Source organism: Pleurodeles waltl, chromosome 3_1 (genome assembly GCF_031143425.1).
Source record: "Pleurodeles waltl isolate 20211129_DDA chromosome 3_1, aPleWal1.hap1.20221129, whole genome shotgun sequence".
Lineage (NCBI taxonomy): Eukaryota > Metazoa > Chordata > Amphibia > Caudata > Salamandridae > Pleurodeles > Pleurodeles waltl.
Window position 1 is genome coordinate 176,798,031 of NC_090440.1, and position 15,691 is coordinate 176,813,721.

The window sequence follows — 15,691 nt, forward strand, 5'->3', positions numbered from 1 at the left end:
GGTTTAGGCCTGGCAGAGGGTTTATCTTACCAGGTTGAAATACAATTTTAATACTGCACCACAGGCTGCAATGCCAGGCCCGAAACATGTTTTACAGTGCTACTTTAGTGGGTAGCACAAGGGGCATTTAATTAATAGTGCCTCTGTACATATAGTACCATTTACTGGGGACATATAAGTAAATTAAATGTGCCAATTGGGTGTAGGATAATTTTACCAGGTTTTGGGGAGATAGCACAAGCACTTTTCCACAGACTAGCAGTGCTAAGGTGCATGAAGTCCAAAAAGCCAACAAAGATGGGTTCAGCAAAGGAAGGCAAATGTCTGGGGTGACCCTGCAGTGAGGACCAGGTCCAACAGTGTGCAAGAGCATGTTTAAATGATTGGTGCTAAGATACCGCAGGAAGTTAAACCAAGCTCTCACTATTGAGATGTATTTTTCAAACTAAAGGATCAGATTCAGGCTGACCTGTCTCAAGTTTTCATCCTTGTAAGGTTCATAAATTATTCCAATTTAGTTGAGTAAGACACACTCCAGGTATTTAGAATGCAATAAAGTGCTGATGCATCAGTGATCTGTTCTACTGCATTTCATATTTGTTTATGATGCTCGATAGTGCAAGATGATTGACAGGAGCTTTTAAGTTATCCTTTTGAATTGCAAGAATATGTTAAAGGCCAGTATATATTTATACATTTTGCTTTTTTACAGTGCTGAGGTAACATTGTTTTTATGAACCCACTCTAGCAATTTCTTTGCAACCTTATGGTCACATATTTACCAGGGCACCCTTTAATCTTTTTGATTTAAAATAAGAAAAGAGTAATCACACCATGTAGTATTAGAACTTGGTAATATTGCCCAATATTTGGTTTTACGTCTCTAGAAATATGATATCCTCATTCCATTCTTCTTGAACTGTTTTTCTTCATCCCACAATTCTGATGTTTATTAGTCTTCATTGTTATCTTCATCTGCTAATGATAATATTCTGGTGGTTCCTCTGTTTCTTCTGTGTGTTTGTGCTCCTTCTGAAATTGCTAATTCGTTTTCAGGTAATATCAGTTCTTCATCTTCTGTTGCTGTTCATAGTTTTGGTTTGATGGTTTTGTTTCTTCACATCTTCTCCTTCTTCCTATGCTGTGTCTGATTCCTAAGTTTCCCCTTCTGTGATTTTTGTTTCTGTAGTTGCTTTGTTTCTTGATGTTTCTGCTAGTGCATCTACTGCTGTATTTGCTTATTCAGCTGTGTCTGATTTCTTTCTGCTGATTTTTCTTCTGCGAATGCTGCTGCCTATTCTACTTTATGTGCTTCTTCTGCTGATATTTGTGCTTCAACAGTTTCTACTTCCACTTATGCTTTGTCTGCTAATACTTCAGCTGAAGCAGCTTCTTCTTCTGTTGTGCTTTAGTCTGATGCTAATGCTTCCCTTTCTGCTGATGCTAATCTTTCCCGTACTGCTTCAATTCATTCTACTTGGTTTTTATTATTGTTAAATAATAGATGCCATCAGCGGCTATTCATAGTTGACAGTAACTAATATTTTGAGAGCATAGAATTGGATTCCTAATTATTCAATATACTAAAATAATTAAATCTGCTGTTATGTTTTCGGCACCCTATTTTTATTTCTTCTGTAGTATGGGTTATTGGGTATGAAGGGTTTATCTCATCAGCACTTATGATCATTTGTGACTAGAGTTATAACTATATTAATTGAAGGATGAGCGTATGGCTCTAACAATTGTGGTAAATGCCCAGGTATAATACTATAACCCACTCCCACCATAAAATATTAACAAATAGATTTCCTCTGATAGAATTGTGATGAGGCAGATGTGTTTGTTCAGGGTGACCACAGTATTGTCTTCGCCTTGGTTCACAATGAAACAATCTTGAGCTATATGTCTCACAACAAAGAATTCAATTTTTGCAGTCATGTCTTTACAAAATGTTGATAGTGTTCCTCCACGTATAACTTTCTTTCCTATGTAAATTCATTAACATGCCATGGGTGCTTGCTTATTGGATGCCATCTGCAAGATTACATCCAAATATTGTCTAGTTCAGTTAGTAAGAAGTCATGTAAAATACACATATTTTGAAGGCAATATCTAATAGTCTGCCTGGTCCTGTTTGAGCAGGACCAAGATTGATTTGCATAAGACGGGTCTCTGTCTAGAATGGCACAGTGGACAAAAGAATCAAAGATTCGGAATGCAGCCCAGAGCAATCGCCAGTAGCTGAGTAGAATTCAAACATTAGTTTCATCACCTTTTTGTCTGTGTAATAGTCTGCTTAGACAAAAGTCCATAGATGACTACCCAGTATATTTTTTTAAACATACTCCCTTGTGTACAACCTCATCACCATGTGTGCATGAGTCAAGTGAATCAATAGAATTTGAAATTAGAACATATGATTGCAGCATATATGAAATTAAAGCTTGAGTACTGAAAATACTATAGCGTCTACATTGTCTTTGTGTTGAGTGATGCATAGTATGCAATCAACACCTAAAGCTGTAAGTATTTGAAGGCTGCAGGCAAAGGGGTGGCTTAGCTGATGGTTTCATTGATTCACTTCTTTGGTAGTAGTTATGCAAAAGACTGGACGTTCACAGATGTTCTGGAGGGCCAGACACTGGATGATTTTAGTCATTCTGTTAATCTAAGCATAGCTAACATAGTTTCTTATTTTACGTTTTTAGACAATACATGTGAAAAGGAATGTCCTCCGGCGATGTATACCACCAGTGAAGAGGCAAATGGTGTTGAGCTCGGCTACTGTTTAAAGTGTAATCCAGTGTGTTCAACATGCAATGGAGGATCTGCCAAAGACTGCATTACATGTGCCTCTGGCTACTACAAATTGTTACATCTGTGCATTCTTCACTGTCCCACTGGGTAAGCAGAGTGTTACATGCTTTATCTGAATTTTTTCGTTACAAATTGTTGAATGATTATGTTTCTCTTTCTTTCTCTCTGTCTCTCTCTCTCTATATATATATATATATACATATACATATACATATATATTGCTGCACTCGTCAAAATTATAGCATTGTTTTTACCCAATCACCTACATTAGATATACACACTTATACCCTTCAAGCTATATGTAAACACATAAGACACACATCCAAATGCATCAGGTGTAGCCAACGAGGTTAAATGAGTAATTTCATGATGCAGATTTGACCAATATCACTGTTAATCTTTGTTCATTCGTTACCATGATTGTTGACATGGATATGAACTAATTAATATGTAGTCCACACAATATTTTGTAAAGGGAATTATCCATTGCTTAATTTGTAAATAAAAATGTGCCGGTGCAAGAACTCTGCTTTGAAAAACAGAGCTGCTACATTTAGATGTGCAAGCCATCTCAGGCATCTTTAATCCATTTACAGCCACCCCCTGCCTCTTCAGCTCACTCGTGCAACGTTCTGCAGTCTCCCTTTGTGATACTTTTTCGTTTTTCTCTTTCCCATATGTCTTTCGCTCGCAGTAAATGCCTGATACAGAAAATTAAGTGCCGGCCCTCAAAAATAAGTGCTGGTTCCCGCACCAGAAACCACCACCTCAAATTAACCAGTGGAATTATTGCTTTTCTCTATTTCCTAAATATAACTAAGAGGCTGTTTACGATGTCCATAATGAAATCATGTATTTTTAAAGACGACTGGGCACAATTAATGTTGTGATTTTGACCAAGGCGGGAAGCCAAAACATGCGACCAGCCACAATAAAGCAGCATAAACTGGTCCCAGAAAGCCAACTGGCATGAGGTGCATTTAACATGCTTAGTTACAACGATGCAACATTTATGTGATACATATTGCCATTGTTGCGTGTGCGAATGGGCCTGACTCACGAGAGGTGAAGTTGCGAGTGAGTATTGTTTCTGATCCTCTCCCTCAACAATGGCAATGCCATGTTACATTCTGAACCAATGCATAAATGGTTTATGCCATGATCCTTTCTATCCTTTGCCGTTGTTTTAATAAAAAGGTTCCTGGTCCAAAACCACAATATATGTGGTTAAATTAATGCAGAAAGGTAAAATTATACCGAAGAGGCCTTTTGAATGTTAATTAAGTTTCGTAAAAGTCGAACAGAATCGGTGAGGCTGTAAACAATTTTCATCGTACTTAGGGAATAACATTGAATTTAGCCTTTGAACCGTAGTAATAAATGTGCGAATGTGCATTGATTAGTACAATTGCTCCAACATCTTACATGTATTATTGATCCATATTTATTTTCACTTGCATTACGTAGATTTACGTAAATTGGCTAAGACAAGTACACAGTCAAAATGGTGTAGGATTCGTTCTGATCATAATGGCCTTTACACCATCCTAAAAGTTTCGTAGCTGAATAATGTTGCTTACAGCTGATTGTGAACTATTTTTCACTGTAGTTATGAATCAATAATCGGTTGGATAGGAGATGAACCTATACAGTTATTGAAAATGTGTACTTAAAGCGCAATATAATTTAAATTGTACACGCAGGATTCTAAAGGTGAATGGTGGTGTCCTTGGCAAACAAGAAAGCACCAAGTTCAGATATCCCATCAGTGCAGTTATTGTGCATTCATCATTTTTCCATTGTATTTGATAAAGTAAAATAGTCGTCTTTATGCAGTCAGTTGCTGACCTTGGAGGGCAGCTTATCATCGTTATCAGTAAACTATGTGTAAAACCTGGCACTTTAAAAATGAATGTGAATAAAGTCAGTAATAGGTGAGTCAGGTCTTCCAAAGGGGGTACTTACTTGCATCCCTGATTTTGAATATTGAATAGTATGAGCTTAATAAATAACTTTTGAATATTTGGTTGAAATCGTTTAATAACAATTCTGCCAATTGCCATTATATGCTTATAGACAATAGAGGACAATGTATATATTATTAGATAGAAAAAATATGAGTTCCTCAAGGATTGGTCTCTTCACTGTTTTCTTCATTGTTGATGGCTTAGAGAATTTTGGTGACGTGTTGTTTGAAGACGAGGTCAATCTAAGATGAATTCAAGTGATTTAGTGTTGGCTGTCAGCCAAGGAGGCAAGCTGTCGGGGACAGTATCTCCTGAATTTGTGCCTGTTTGTTGTTCTCGGTTGAATTGAACATTAGATAGTTACTGCCCATCCGTTTCAAAATGATAATGAGGCTGTTTTTTGAGTTGCTGAGTGCCATAGGCAGTAAAGATGTAAGTTTCATCTTGTCAGTGTATTTGTGGATCTCGATGGTGCATTTGGTGAGCAGGGTGACAAGTGATTCTACGTAGAGGTTGAACATATTTGGGAACAGGATGAATCTTTGGAGCACTTAACTGGAACTGAGCCATTTCTGAGAGCTGGATGGCCCTTAAAGCATGGATTAGAAGGAGTTGGAGAGATATGAACTGAGCCACTGCAGGACCATTTCTAAAAAAGCTATATGAGTTTCTTTCAATGCTTATTGATCTGTGGTTGATGGTTGTTTGTGGCAAAGGCTGTGGTGAGGCTGAGTGGGATATGGAGGCAGGAGTCATTCTTTCTGGTGATCGTAAGGGCATTCTTGACTACCTGACAGGTAACCGTCTGTGTGCTGTAGCCTGGATTAAAGCCTCACTGATAATCTCAGAGGACGTTGTTCTTGCTGATGTGACCTTGACATTGAATGGTAACTGCTTTCTCATTTTTTTTCCAAAAAGCTGCTGGGTGATGAGGCAGTAGTTGGGGAGATCGTTTATGTTCAAGGTTTACTTTTGCAGTGTTTGAGTGTAACTGTCTTACTTTGAGGTTGTGTGGAAACATTCTTGATCGATGGAGGCATTAACGATGTTGAGAAGAGGGATGAGGGCACCTTGGTGGAGAGATTTCATGATGAAATGCGATACAAGATTGTCTTTGTGGGTTATGGTCTGGAGGAGTGGAAAATGTTCCAACTCCTAAAGTCAGTGGTTGTTTGGTTCAGTTACCAGAACGTTGGATTTGTAACTTTTCCAATAATGAAATTGAAGCGAGAAGTCACATAATATTATTTTGCTTTTTATTTTGCATCTTTTTTTTACCCCTTATGCAAGAGACAACACTGCTGTATGTCAGCATGGCTGCATGTCCACAGCACAGAGAGCTCTGCCTTAAAGTTTGTGTGTCTACTGTGTACTTATTACATAACCCTTTTACACTACAGACTCTATTTTGTCCTCAAACGAGATTTCCCAAAAAGGGTAGAGGAACTCATCATTTATGTGACTGATTATATTTTCATAATTTTGATTCTGCTATGTGGAACAGTCTAAGTTATTTGATAACCCTTCAGCTCTGAGTCTTTCAAGCCTTCCAGCCTCATCCCCTAAGTGTGTATCAATACCTGTTTGTGAGATTATGTCAGATGGCACAAGTGTTAAAAAAAAAAAACTACTGAACTAAGCAAAAGTACTCTTCTGAGTCACATTCCAATTCTATGCATAGTTTAGTATAATTCTATTCAGTGTTATCTTCCATTTGTTCATTCCAATCTCATTTATTTGCTTCTTATTGGCCAGCATGACGTCTCACATTGTCTGCTTTCAGTTCCTGCTCTGCTTTTGCCATCAGTGCCATCCAGTGGAGCCTGGACTAAGTACAGCTTCCGGTCACTTGTTTAGCTGATGGCCAGTGTCCTTTCACTGGCTACTTCACTGTGCAGGCACTTTTATTTTACTTTACAGTCGAGCACCCCATCAGCACTGTCCTTTCTATAACATACTAACATTCTCTTCTAGTGAAACCTCAGAAAACAGTTCCCCCAAAGTCAGAATTTCTTTCTCCGTTAATGAAAATATGCACTTGTTATATATAATATATTAGGTTGGTGTGTGCCAAATCCCTGACACCAGCACTTATGGTCAAACACCATTACTGACTTCACTGATTTCGTACAAGATAAAGACTGCTTGTGAGCCACCTTGTATTGTTTCCCAGGTATTTACACATAAACACGCTTGAAAGTTAAGACGTGCGTGGCTTTGAGGGTTGCTGTATTGTCAACCCACAATAGTGACTAAAAATAAACCTGCATTTTAACGAAACAAAACAATCGACTGGGATCGTTGTCGCTGTTGTTTCAAGCACTCAGTGCATGGAACTCTGGGACCTGTGGTTTCCTTTTGTCAATTGTGCGCTTTGCAAGGGTATCTCTGCGTGCAGGGTTCAAACTGCAGTTCATAGGGACACTTGTGGTAGTTTCGGGCAGACTGGGACTCTGCTGCTTGTTCACTGGGAGTGCCTTCTATTATTTTTATAAACAGTGAAAGGAAAATGGCGGTGACTTTGGTGACAAATTAAAGGGAGGAGATGGCGCTGCTGCTGCACTCAGGACATCGCATTATCTGTGAGTTTATTTCTGTGTTTATTTTCTTGGGGTGAGTCAAGAACTGCTGCCGGTTGACCCTCTGTTTTTCACAGGTGATGTTGGAAAAGATGTTCTTGCTATGAATTTTTATTTTTTCTTCCTGGATGGTGCTTCAAGCCCTGTGTCTCCACTTAGGCACGTTTCTTTCAAATAAAAGTTTCCCTATCCCTTTGTCATTTCCTCCTCCGAGCTCGGCGGCAGTAGCAGGCTAGAGTGGGGAACTGGAGCAGGTTGCCTCATTGGGACCCACCACCATGTCCCCAGTTTGCTCTCTGCTGGGGTTGGCAGCTAAGCTTCTTAGCTTTCCTTTGAGAGGAAAAAAGTAACCCAGAGCCAGGCCTTTAAAATAAAATGGAATATACTTGAATACTAGAAGCGGCTTTAATGCATAATCCCTGCTTGCTGAAAGGCGTATCATCACTTGAATGGCTTGTGAATTTGACCATTATTGTGTATTTTAAGTGCATATGTCTAACGTTGCTGCACATGCAGAAGCTCAGAGAAGTGATCACTTGATGACTAGGTGGAAGCAGCTTGACAGCAACTCTCTTTGTAACAAATAAACCTAGTGGTTTTTTTTTATTAATTTTGCCGGAGTAGTGTGCCTCTCTGTGTTTATGTTTCCTTTGTGTCAGCATGTTTCTTATTTACTCTGTTTTTACAAAATGCCATGCACATTTTACCTTTGACTATAATCAGAGCCCCACAGGATATTGCAGCATGGATTAGTAGATTTGTGGCATGAATTTGGGGATTTTGCAGCATGAATTTGGGAATTTTGCTGCATTTTTGCAGCGCTTTTTTTGACTATTCTGCATAAAATAATGCTTCCCTGGGCCTGACATGTGCCTCATTGGAGGGGAGGGGGGGCGGACCATACATTTTAAGTAAAAAATAATGTGCCCTGGGCCTGCCGCGTGCCCCATGGCACTCATTTTTAGTGACCAACTCTTATTTTTCATGATTCCTATTGGATCTATACACACCAGATTGAGGTCAGTGGCCAAGGCATCCACTTTAATTTCCAGGGAGGTTCTCATGTGAAATAAGCCTTCATTACATCTGACAGTGTGAGTCCTGATGGCTCTTGTGGCACTGCTCCCACATATTTCTCTCTTGGTGGCAGTGGCTTAGCATTCTTGTTTACGTTGGACTGATTAGCTGAACATTTGTTACTTTATATTTCACCATTGTTTAAGGTAGGAGTACAGGAAGATAACAAGTTACTAATGTTGTTTAAAATTATTATTGTGGCCTTGCAACATATATTAGTTTGTGGGAAGTCTGCATGCTTTAGTAAAAAAACAATTTACTTTGGTGAAACACCACGTTTTTACGTGGGCCTTTCTCTATTACACCCAGAAGAGAAGTTTCTGGGTTTGTTTCAAGGCAGTTGAATGAGTTACTCATCTGTTTGTGATGTACTATTTAAAGATGATGCCCTCACCCTCAGTTATACATGAGTCACAGAATGTTCCCTGGCTAGCAATGCCCAGCGCCACAGCACAGGATCAGACAGTCTGGCGGTGACAGTCCTGCTCCATGGTGGCTTCTTCAAAGACTTGAAGATATGAAATGCTTGCCCACTTCCCAGTCTCTGGAATGCAAACGTTTTTTATTTTGCAGCCTTTGTGAACTTCTATAAAAAAATGTTTTATGAATATTGGGAAAAAATAATTTTGTCACGTGTACAGAAAAATATTTCAAAGGACAGCTAGAACAGAACAATTCTGAGAACGTTGCAATTTTGCACATAAAGGCCCTCATTACAACCCTGGCTGTCGGTGATAAAGTGACGGTAATACCGCCAACAGGGTGGCGGTAAATACCGCCAAATTATGACCATGGCGGAAAGAGCTCAGATAGGCAGCCACTTTACCACACCAACCCCCAGCGCGAAAACAACAGCCACCACAGCGGTAGCCGCCTACAGCCAGGCGGAATACCATGTTCCTCCCACCGTAGAATGACAATCCAATCCATCACCTTTTCTGGGGTGGTACCAACGACATCAAAAGCCTGGCGGAAACACTGCACAGAAGGGAAACGACTCACGTTTAGAGACACAGGAAAGAACCACGCCGCCATGGAGCCCGAGCTGCAAATCTTCCCAATGATATTTTACGTCCTGCTCCACCACTAACACCAACAGTGGCGAAGACAACCATGGTAAGTACAGCCGCCTAGCTCACAAGGGAGGTGGGGAGGAAAAAGAGAGTGACACACACATGCACAACACACACCCACACCCCAACACCAATATTGCAAGGACAACACGAATAGATGAAAGTGAGTGTAATAATATAAATAGATCAAAAATACGTACATCCAATCTAAAAATATATACATATGTACAAATCTAGGGACACTGCCCAGTCCTGAATGTGCGTAAGCCACAGGGCCACATGACAAAGTCCAAGGCCCACTAGTCTCCTGCAACAACATGGAGAGAACACTGCAGGGGCATCAGTTCAAAAATAGGCGGCACCTCAGTGGGATAGGGAAGGGGGGGCACATCAGCCAGCAGATGGAGCAACACCACTGGTTCTGGGGGGGGCAACATGCCCTGTGCTTGGTCCTGGGGAGTGCAAGGCCACAGTCTCTCAAGTGCGTGACTTGCCCACTGCTTGGTCCTGGGGAGTGCAAGGCCACAGTCTCTCAAGTGAGTGACTTGCCCACTGGTCCTGGAGGGGGCATCGTGCCCTGTGCTTCAGATCCTTCTGAGGATGGAGTGAGTGAGTGCCATACCCACTGGTTCTAGAGAGGGCATCATGCCCTGTGCTTTAGATCCTGCTGTGGATGGGGTGAGTGAGTGCCATACCCACTGGTTCTGGAGGGGGCATCGTGCCTTGTGCTTCAGATCCTGCTGAGGATGGGGTGAGTGAGTGCCCTGTGCTTCAGATCCTGCTGAGGATGGGGTGAGTGAGTGCCATACCCACTGGTTCTGGAGGGGGCATCGTGCCCTGTGCTTCTGATCTTGCTGAGGATGGGTTGAGTGAGTGCCATACCCACTGGTTCTGGAGAGGGCATCGTGCCCTGTGCTTCTAATCCTGCTGAGAATGGGGTGAGTGAGTGCCATACCCACTGGTTCTGGTGGGGGCATCATGCCCCGTGATGCAGATCTTGGGGAGTGCAAGGTCACAGTCTCACAGCTGGGTGTCATACCCACAGGATTTGCAGGGTTAAGAAAGCACAACAGTCCATGGATGCAGGACTACAGACTGTCCGCCTGCGGTGACAGCTGATCAGTGGTGCTGCAGCTGCTGCTGGTGGTGCGGGAGACCCCAGCCCATCCCCTGCAGCCTTCGATGTCTGCCCACTGGTGGTGGTAGTGGTGGTGGTGGTGGTGGTGCTGCTGCTGGTAGTGGGGGGGGAAGCACCTGCCCATCCCCTGCAGCCTCGGATGGCTGCCCACTGGTGCTGCTGCTGGTGGTGGGGGGAAGCACCAGCCCATCCCCTGCAGCCTCGGACAGCTGACCACTGGTGGTGGTGGTGATAGTGCTGCTGCTGGTGGTGGTGGGCGGAAGCAACTGCCTATCCCCTGCAGCCTCGGACGGCTGCCCACTGGTGCTGCTGGTGGTGCGGGGAAGCACCTGCCCATCCCATCAGCCTTGAACGGCTGACCACTGGTGCTGCTGCTGGTGGTGGGGGGGGAGCACCTGCCCATATCCTGTAGCCTCGGACGGCTGACCATTAGTGCTGCTGCTGTTTCTGGTGGAGATGGGGGGAAGCACCTGCCCATCCCCTACAGCCTCGGATGGCTGCCCACTGCTGCTGCTGCTGGTGGTGATGGTGGGGGGAACCACCTGCCCATCTCCTGCAGCCTTGGTCGGCTGACCATAGGTGGTGGCGGAGCTGCTGCTGGTGGTGGGGGGAGGCACCTGCCCATCCCCTGCAGCCTCAGACGGCTGACCACTGGTACTGCTGCTGCTGGTGGGGGGGAAGCACCTGCCCATCTCCTGCAGCCTCAGATGGCTGACCACTGGTGCTGCTCCTGCTGCTGCTGGTGGTGGGGGGGGGGGCACCTGCCCATCCCCTGCAGCCTCGGACGGATGACCACTGGTGGTGGTGCTACTGCTGGTGGTGGGGGGAAGCACCTGCCCATCCCCTGCAGCCTTGGACCGCTGCACAAACATAGTTGGTAGTGGGGGCTACGACTGAGTCCCTGCACCAGGCCCCTTGTCCTTCCTGCCTGCTGGTACAGGCCCCTTGCCCTTCCTGGCAGCAGCTGGGGATGGCTCCTTGCCCTTCCTGGCAGCACTGGGGGCAGGCACCCTTTCCGTCAGGCTGCCTGCTGCCCTGGATCCTTTCACACCACAAGTTGCTGTGGACACTACTAGGCCCGTGGACTGGGTGGCTGAGGTGCTTGTCTGGATTTTAGCCACCCTGGCCCGACGTGAAGGATGGGGGTGATGGGTAGGGAAGAGGGCAATGGTGGAGAGTAAAGCTGCTTAGGGACATTGGGGCGGGAAGAGGGAGAAGGTTTGGGAGTGGAGGAAGAGGGAATGGTTGTAGGAGGTGTCTGTCTGCTGTGTTTGGGTGCAGGTGCATGGGCTGGATGCTGTTGTGAGGTGGATTGCTGTTGGGTGTCTGAGTGCTTGCATTTGTGTGCCTTGGGAGGGGGGCACAGACACAGTGGGAGAGGACACAGGGAACGTGTGCATGGCTGTTGGGGTGGTGTCTGCCAGTGAGGTGTGTGTTCTGATAGGTGTGCTGGTGATGGCGGTAGTGGATGAGGATGCAGCGCATGCAGGTGTGAGTGTAGACGCAAATGGGAAGGAGGTTAAGGAGGAGGATGGGGACACATGGAGGCACTGGATGTTGGTATGTCTGCATCTGGATGGTGTTCGTGTGAGTGCCTGTGGGATGAAGTGTGGTGCTTGTGTTTGCCTGAACCACTCTTGTGTGTTGTTTTGTGTGCATGCTGGTCTGCCTGTGTGCTTGGGATAGGTTGGGGTTGAAGGGAATGGGATTGGGTGGAGGAAGTTGGGGGGGGGGGGGTGGAAACAGGGACAATGGCTGCCATCAGAGAGGAGGCCAGAGCCTGGATTGATTTCTGTTGGGCCACCAAGCCAGTGTGAATGCCCTCCAGAAATGCATTGGTTTGTTGCATTTGGGCTGCTAGCCCCTGGATGGCATTTACAATGATTGACCGCCCAACAGAGATGGATCTTAGGAGGTCAATAGCCTCCTCACTGAGGGCAGCAGGGATAATTGGGGCAGGGCCTGAGGTGCCTCGGGCGAAGGAGATGGCCACCCTCCTGGGTGAGCGGGCACGGGCAGCTCGCTGAGGGGCTGCTGGGAGGGCGGTGCTGGTACGGAGGGTGGCGGATGGACCTGTAGCTGGGGTGGACATAGAGGTGTCCACCACAACAGAGCTTCCATCGTAGGAGGTATCTGTGTCCGAACTGTCCCCACCTTTCTCAGCCTTGGTGCTCCCCTCGCCCTCCATCCCGCTGGTGCCCTCACTGCTGGTGGACTCTGCCTCCTGGGTCCTCTGGGAGAGAGACAAAGGAAACACTTGCTTAATGGCTGCACCAACACCACTGTTGGCACACACAGCTCCCTCACACACAAGGAACAGCCCTAAGCACTATGCAGTGCACTACCTGTAACAATGCTAGTCACCAGGGCATGGGGAGGGACAAATACCGCCAACTGCAGCATACCTGGGACCCACACAGCCCTGCCCAGTAGTGGATGCCTACTAGCTAGGTAGGAGGAATATCACATCAGAACCCTGCCCAACATGGGACCTACTCTGCAATGTCAGGCCTTGCCTAGGGGCACCCACAAACACATATCCCCCACCCAGATACCACCCTACCATGCGTAAGTTGTAATGATGGGTTCTGTACTCACCTCTTGTGGCTGCTGTGATGCCCTCAAGTGCCCATCCAGCTCCAGATAGGCCACCGCCAGTATGTGGGCCATCAGGGGGTCAGGGTTCGACGGGCACCCCTTCCTTGTTGGGAGGCCATCCCCAGCTAGGCCTCCGCCGTCTTCCGTGCCCAGCATCTCAGGTCCTCCGTACATCACTATTGGCCACTGTACCCCTTAGGGCCCAATATTACCCAATGAGGCATTGCACATCTGTTCCCAACCGCCTCCCGCAACAGCACACAACGTCAGCTGAATTCCAACTGTCCCTCCACACAGGACAGGCGGGCGCCATTTCGGTGGGGCAGGCCCTGGATTATAACTGCGTCACAGTTCACAATTGTACAAAAAGGGCAAATGCCACATGTACATTTCAAAATAACATCATGCATTGTATTGTTGTGGTTACATTGTACAGTTGATGACCGGCTCCTCACTCTTTTGCCCCATAGATTGCAACCGCTGCGGATGAATAGGAGATAGAGACATACCCCTGTGTACAGACCCATGGTAAACTTGGCAACAATGGAGGACAGGCACATAATACTGACCTTCAGACTTGACAGGGCCACGATCACAGAGCTGTGTGCCCAACTGGAGCCTGATCTGATATCTGATATCCGTCACCCCATTGGGATCCCCCCTCTTGAGCAAGTCCTATCTGTGCTCCATTTCTTGGCAACTGGTTCTTTCTAAGTGACAGAGGGCTTGGCAGCAGGAATATCACAGCCAATGTTCTCAATAGTGCTGACCAGAGTGTTGTCTGCCCTGATAAAATACATGTGCAGCTATATTGTACTTCCTCAGGTGGAAGATTTGGCCACAGTGAAGGCTGACTTCTATGCAATGGGACATATCCCCAACATAATTTTGGCAATTGATGGAACACATATTGCATTTGTCCCCCCCCCCGGTATAATGGACAGGTATTCAGAAATCAAAAGAGTTTTAACTCAATGAATGTCCAGATGGTGTGCCTGGCGGACCAGTACATCTCCCATGTCAATGCCAAGTATCCTGGTTCATTGTATGCTGCCTTTATCCTGAGGAATAGCAGCATCCCAAATGTGATGGCCCAACTACAGAGGCACAGGGTGTGGCTAATAGGTGAGCCCTGGTTCCCACCCTGTGGATGTTGGTGTATGGGTATGGTATGAGCCATATGGGATAGTGTGTGGCTAAATGTTATCCCTCGATATTTGCAGGTGACTCTGGTTATCCCAACCTATCATGGCTACTGACCTCTGTGAGGAATCGCAGGACCAGGGCAGAGGAACGTTACAATGAGGCACATGGGCGAAAAAGAAGGGTCATTGAACGTACCTATGGCCTCCTGAAGGCGAGGTTTCGGTGCCTCCATCTAACAGGTGGATCCCTGTGCTACTCACCCAAGAAGGTCTGCCAGATAATCGTGGATTGCTGCATGTTGCATAACCTTGCCTTGGGACGCCATGTGCCTTTTCTGCAGGAGAAGGAGGCTGGAGATGGCTGTGTGGCAGCAGTGGACCCTGTGGACAGTGAAGATGAGGAGGCAGAGGATGAGGATGAGGACAACATAACTCCAGTGATTCAACCATATTTCCAATGACACACAGGTAAGACAGTGGTAATTCACATTTCATTGTCATTTTTTTGTTTCACTTTGTCACTGGCAGGCTGTTATTTCCCACTTCTATGCCCACTCACTGTACCCTTTGGCAACTCTTTTTGCAGATGTTGGTGCCCCACTATCGCTCCTGGTGTGTTCACTGCAGCCAACTACAGGTCTATCCTATGTGCACATTATTGTACAGTTGGTTTGCAATGTTTGAACCTTGTTATACTAATACATACTCAAATCATTTGACATACTTGTATTTTTCCAAATTGTGTTTATTGCAGTTCTAAGAATAAAAGGGGGAAGTGCAATGGGCTGGGGTGATGATGGAGGGTATTGTTCCAGTCTATTTGTAGCACAGTTGCATGGTCTAAGGGGGCATAGGAAGGGGAGCAATGGCAGTTCAAGGTGGACAGGGTGACAGAGTGGGACACAAGGGTGACAATCAGGAGAGTCTTTTTTCCTGGTGGGGGTCTTGGCAATAGTCTCTGGCTTCTGCCTGGATCGCAGGGAATGTTTGCGGGGTGGTTCTCCTTCTGCAGGGGCAGGGGTGCTGGTGGCCTGGGAGTCCTGAGGCAGGGCCTCCTGTCCACTAGTGGCAGCAGAGGTAGAAGGTTGTTCAAATGTATGGCTAGTGGCAGGGGCCTGCTGTTGTAAGAATGCCTCCCTCATAATGTTTGCCATGTCTGCCAGCACCCCTGCAATGGAGACCAGGGTGGTGTTAATGGCCTTCAAGTCCTGCCTAATCCCCTGGTACTGTACCTCCTGCAGCCACCATTTCTCCTGCACGTTGGCCATGTTCTGGCCCAGCGTATCCTGGGAAT

General features: G+C 45.7%; 1 protein-coding gene across 1 annotated transcript in view; it reads left to right on the plus strand.

Annotated features, from left to right (window-relative positions):
* LOC138283896 (proprotein convertase subtilisin/kexin type 5-like) overlaps window positions 1–15,691 on the plus strand; it is a 570,601-nt gene that overhangs the window by 342,336 nt on the left and 212,574 nt on the right. Inside the window, exon 12 of the mRNA XM_069222102.1 lies at window positions 2,712–2,907. Coding sequence (XP_069078203.1) covers window positions 2,712–2,907 — 196 coding nt within the window. The remainder of the gene's footprint in view (window positions 1–2,711; window positions 2,908–15,691) is intronic.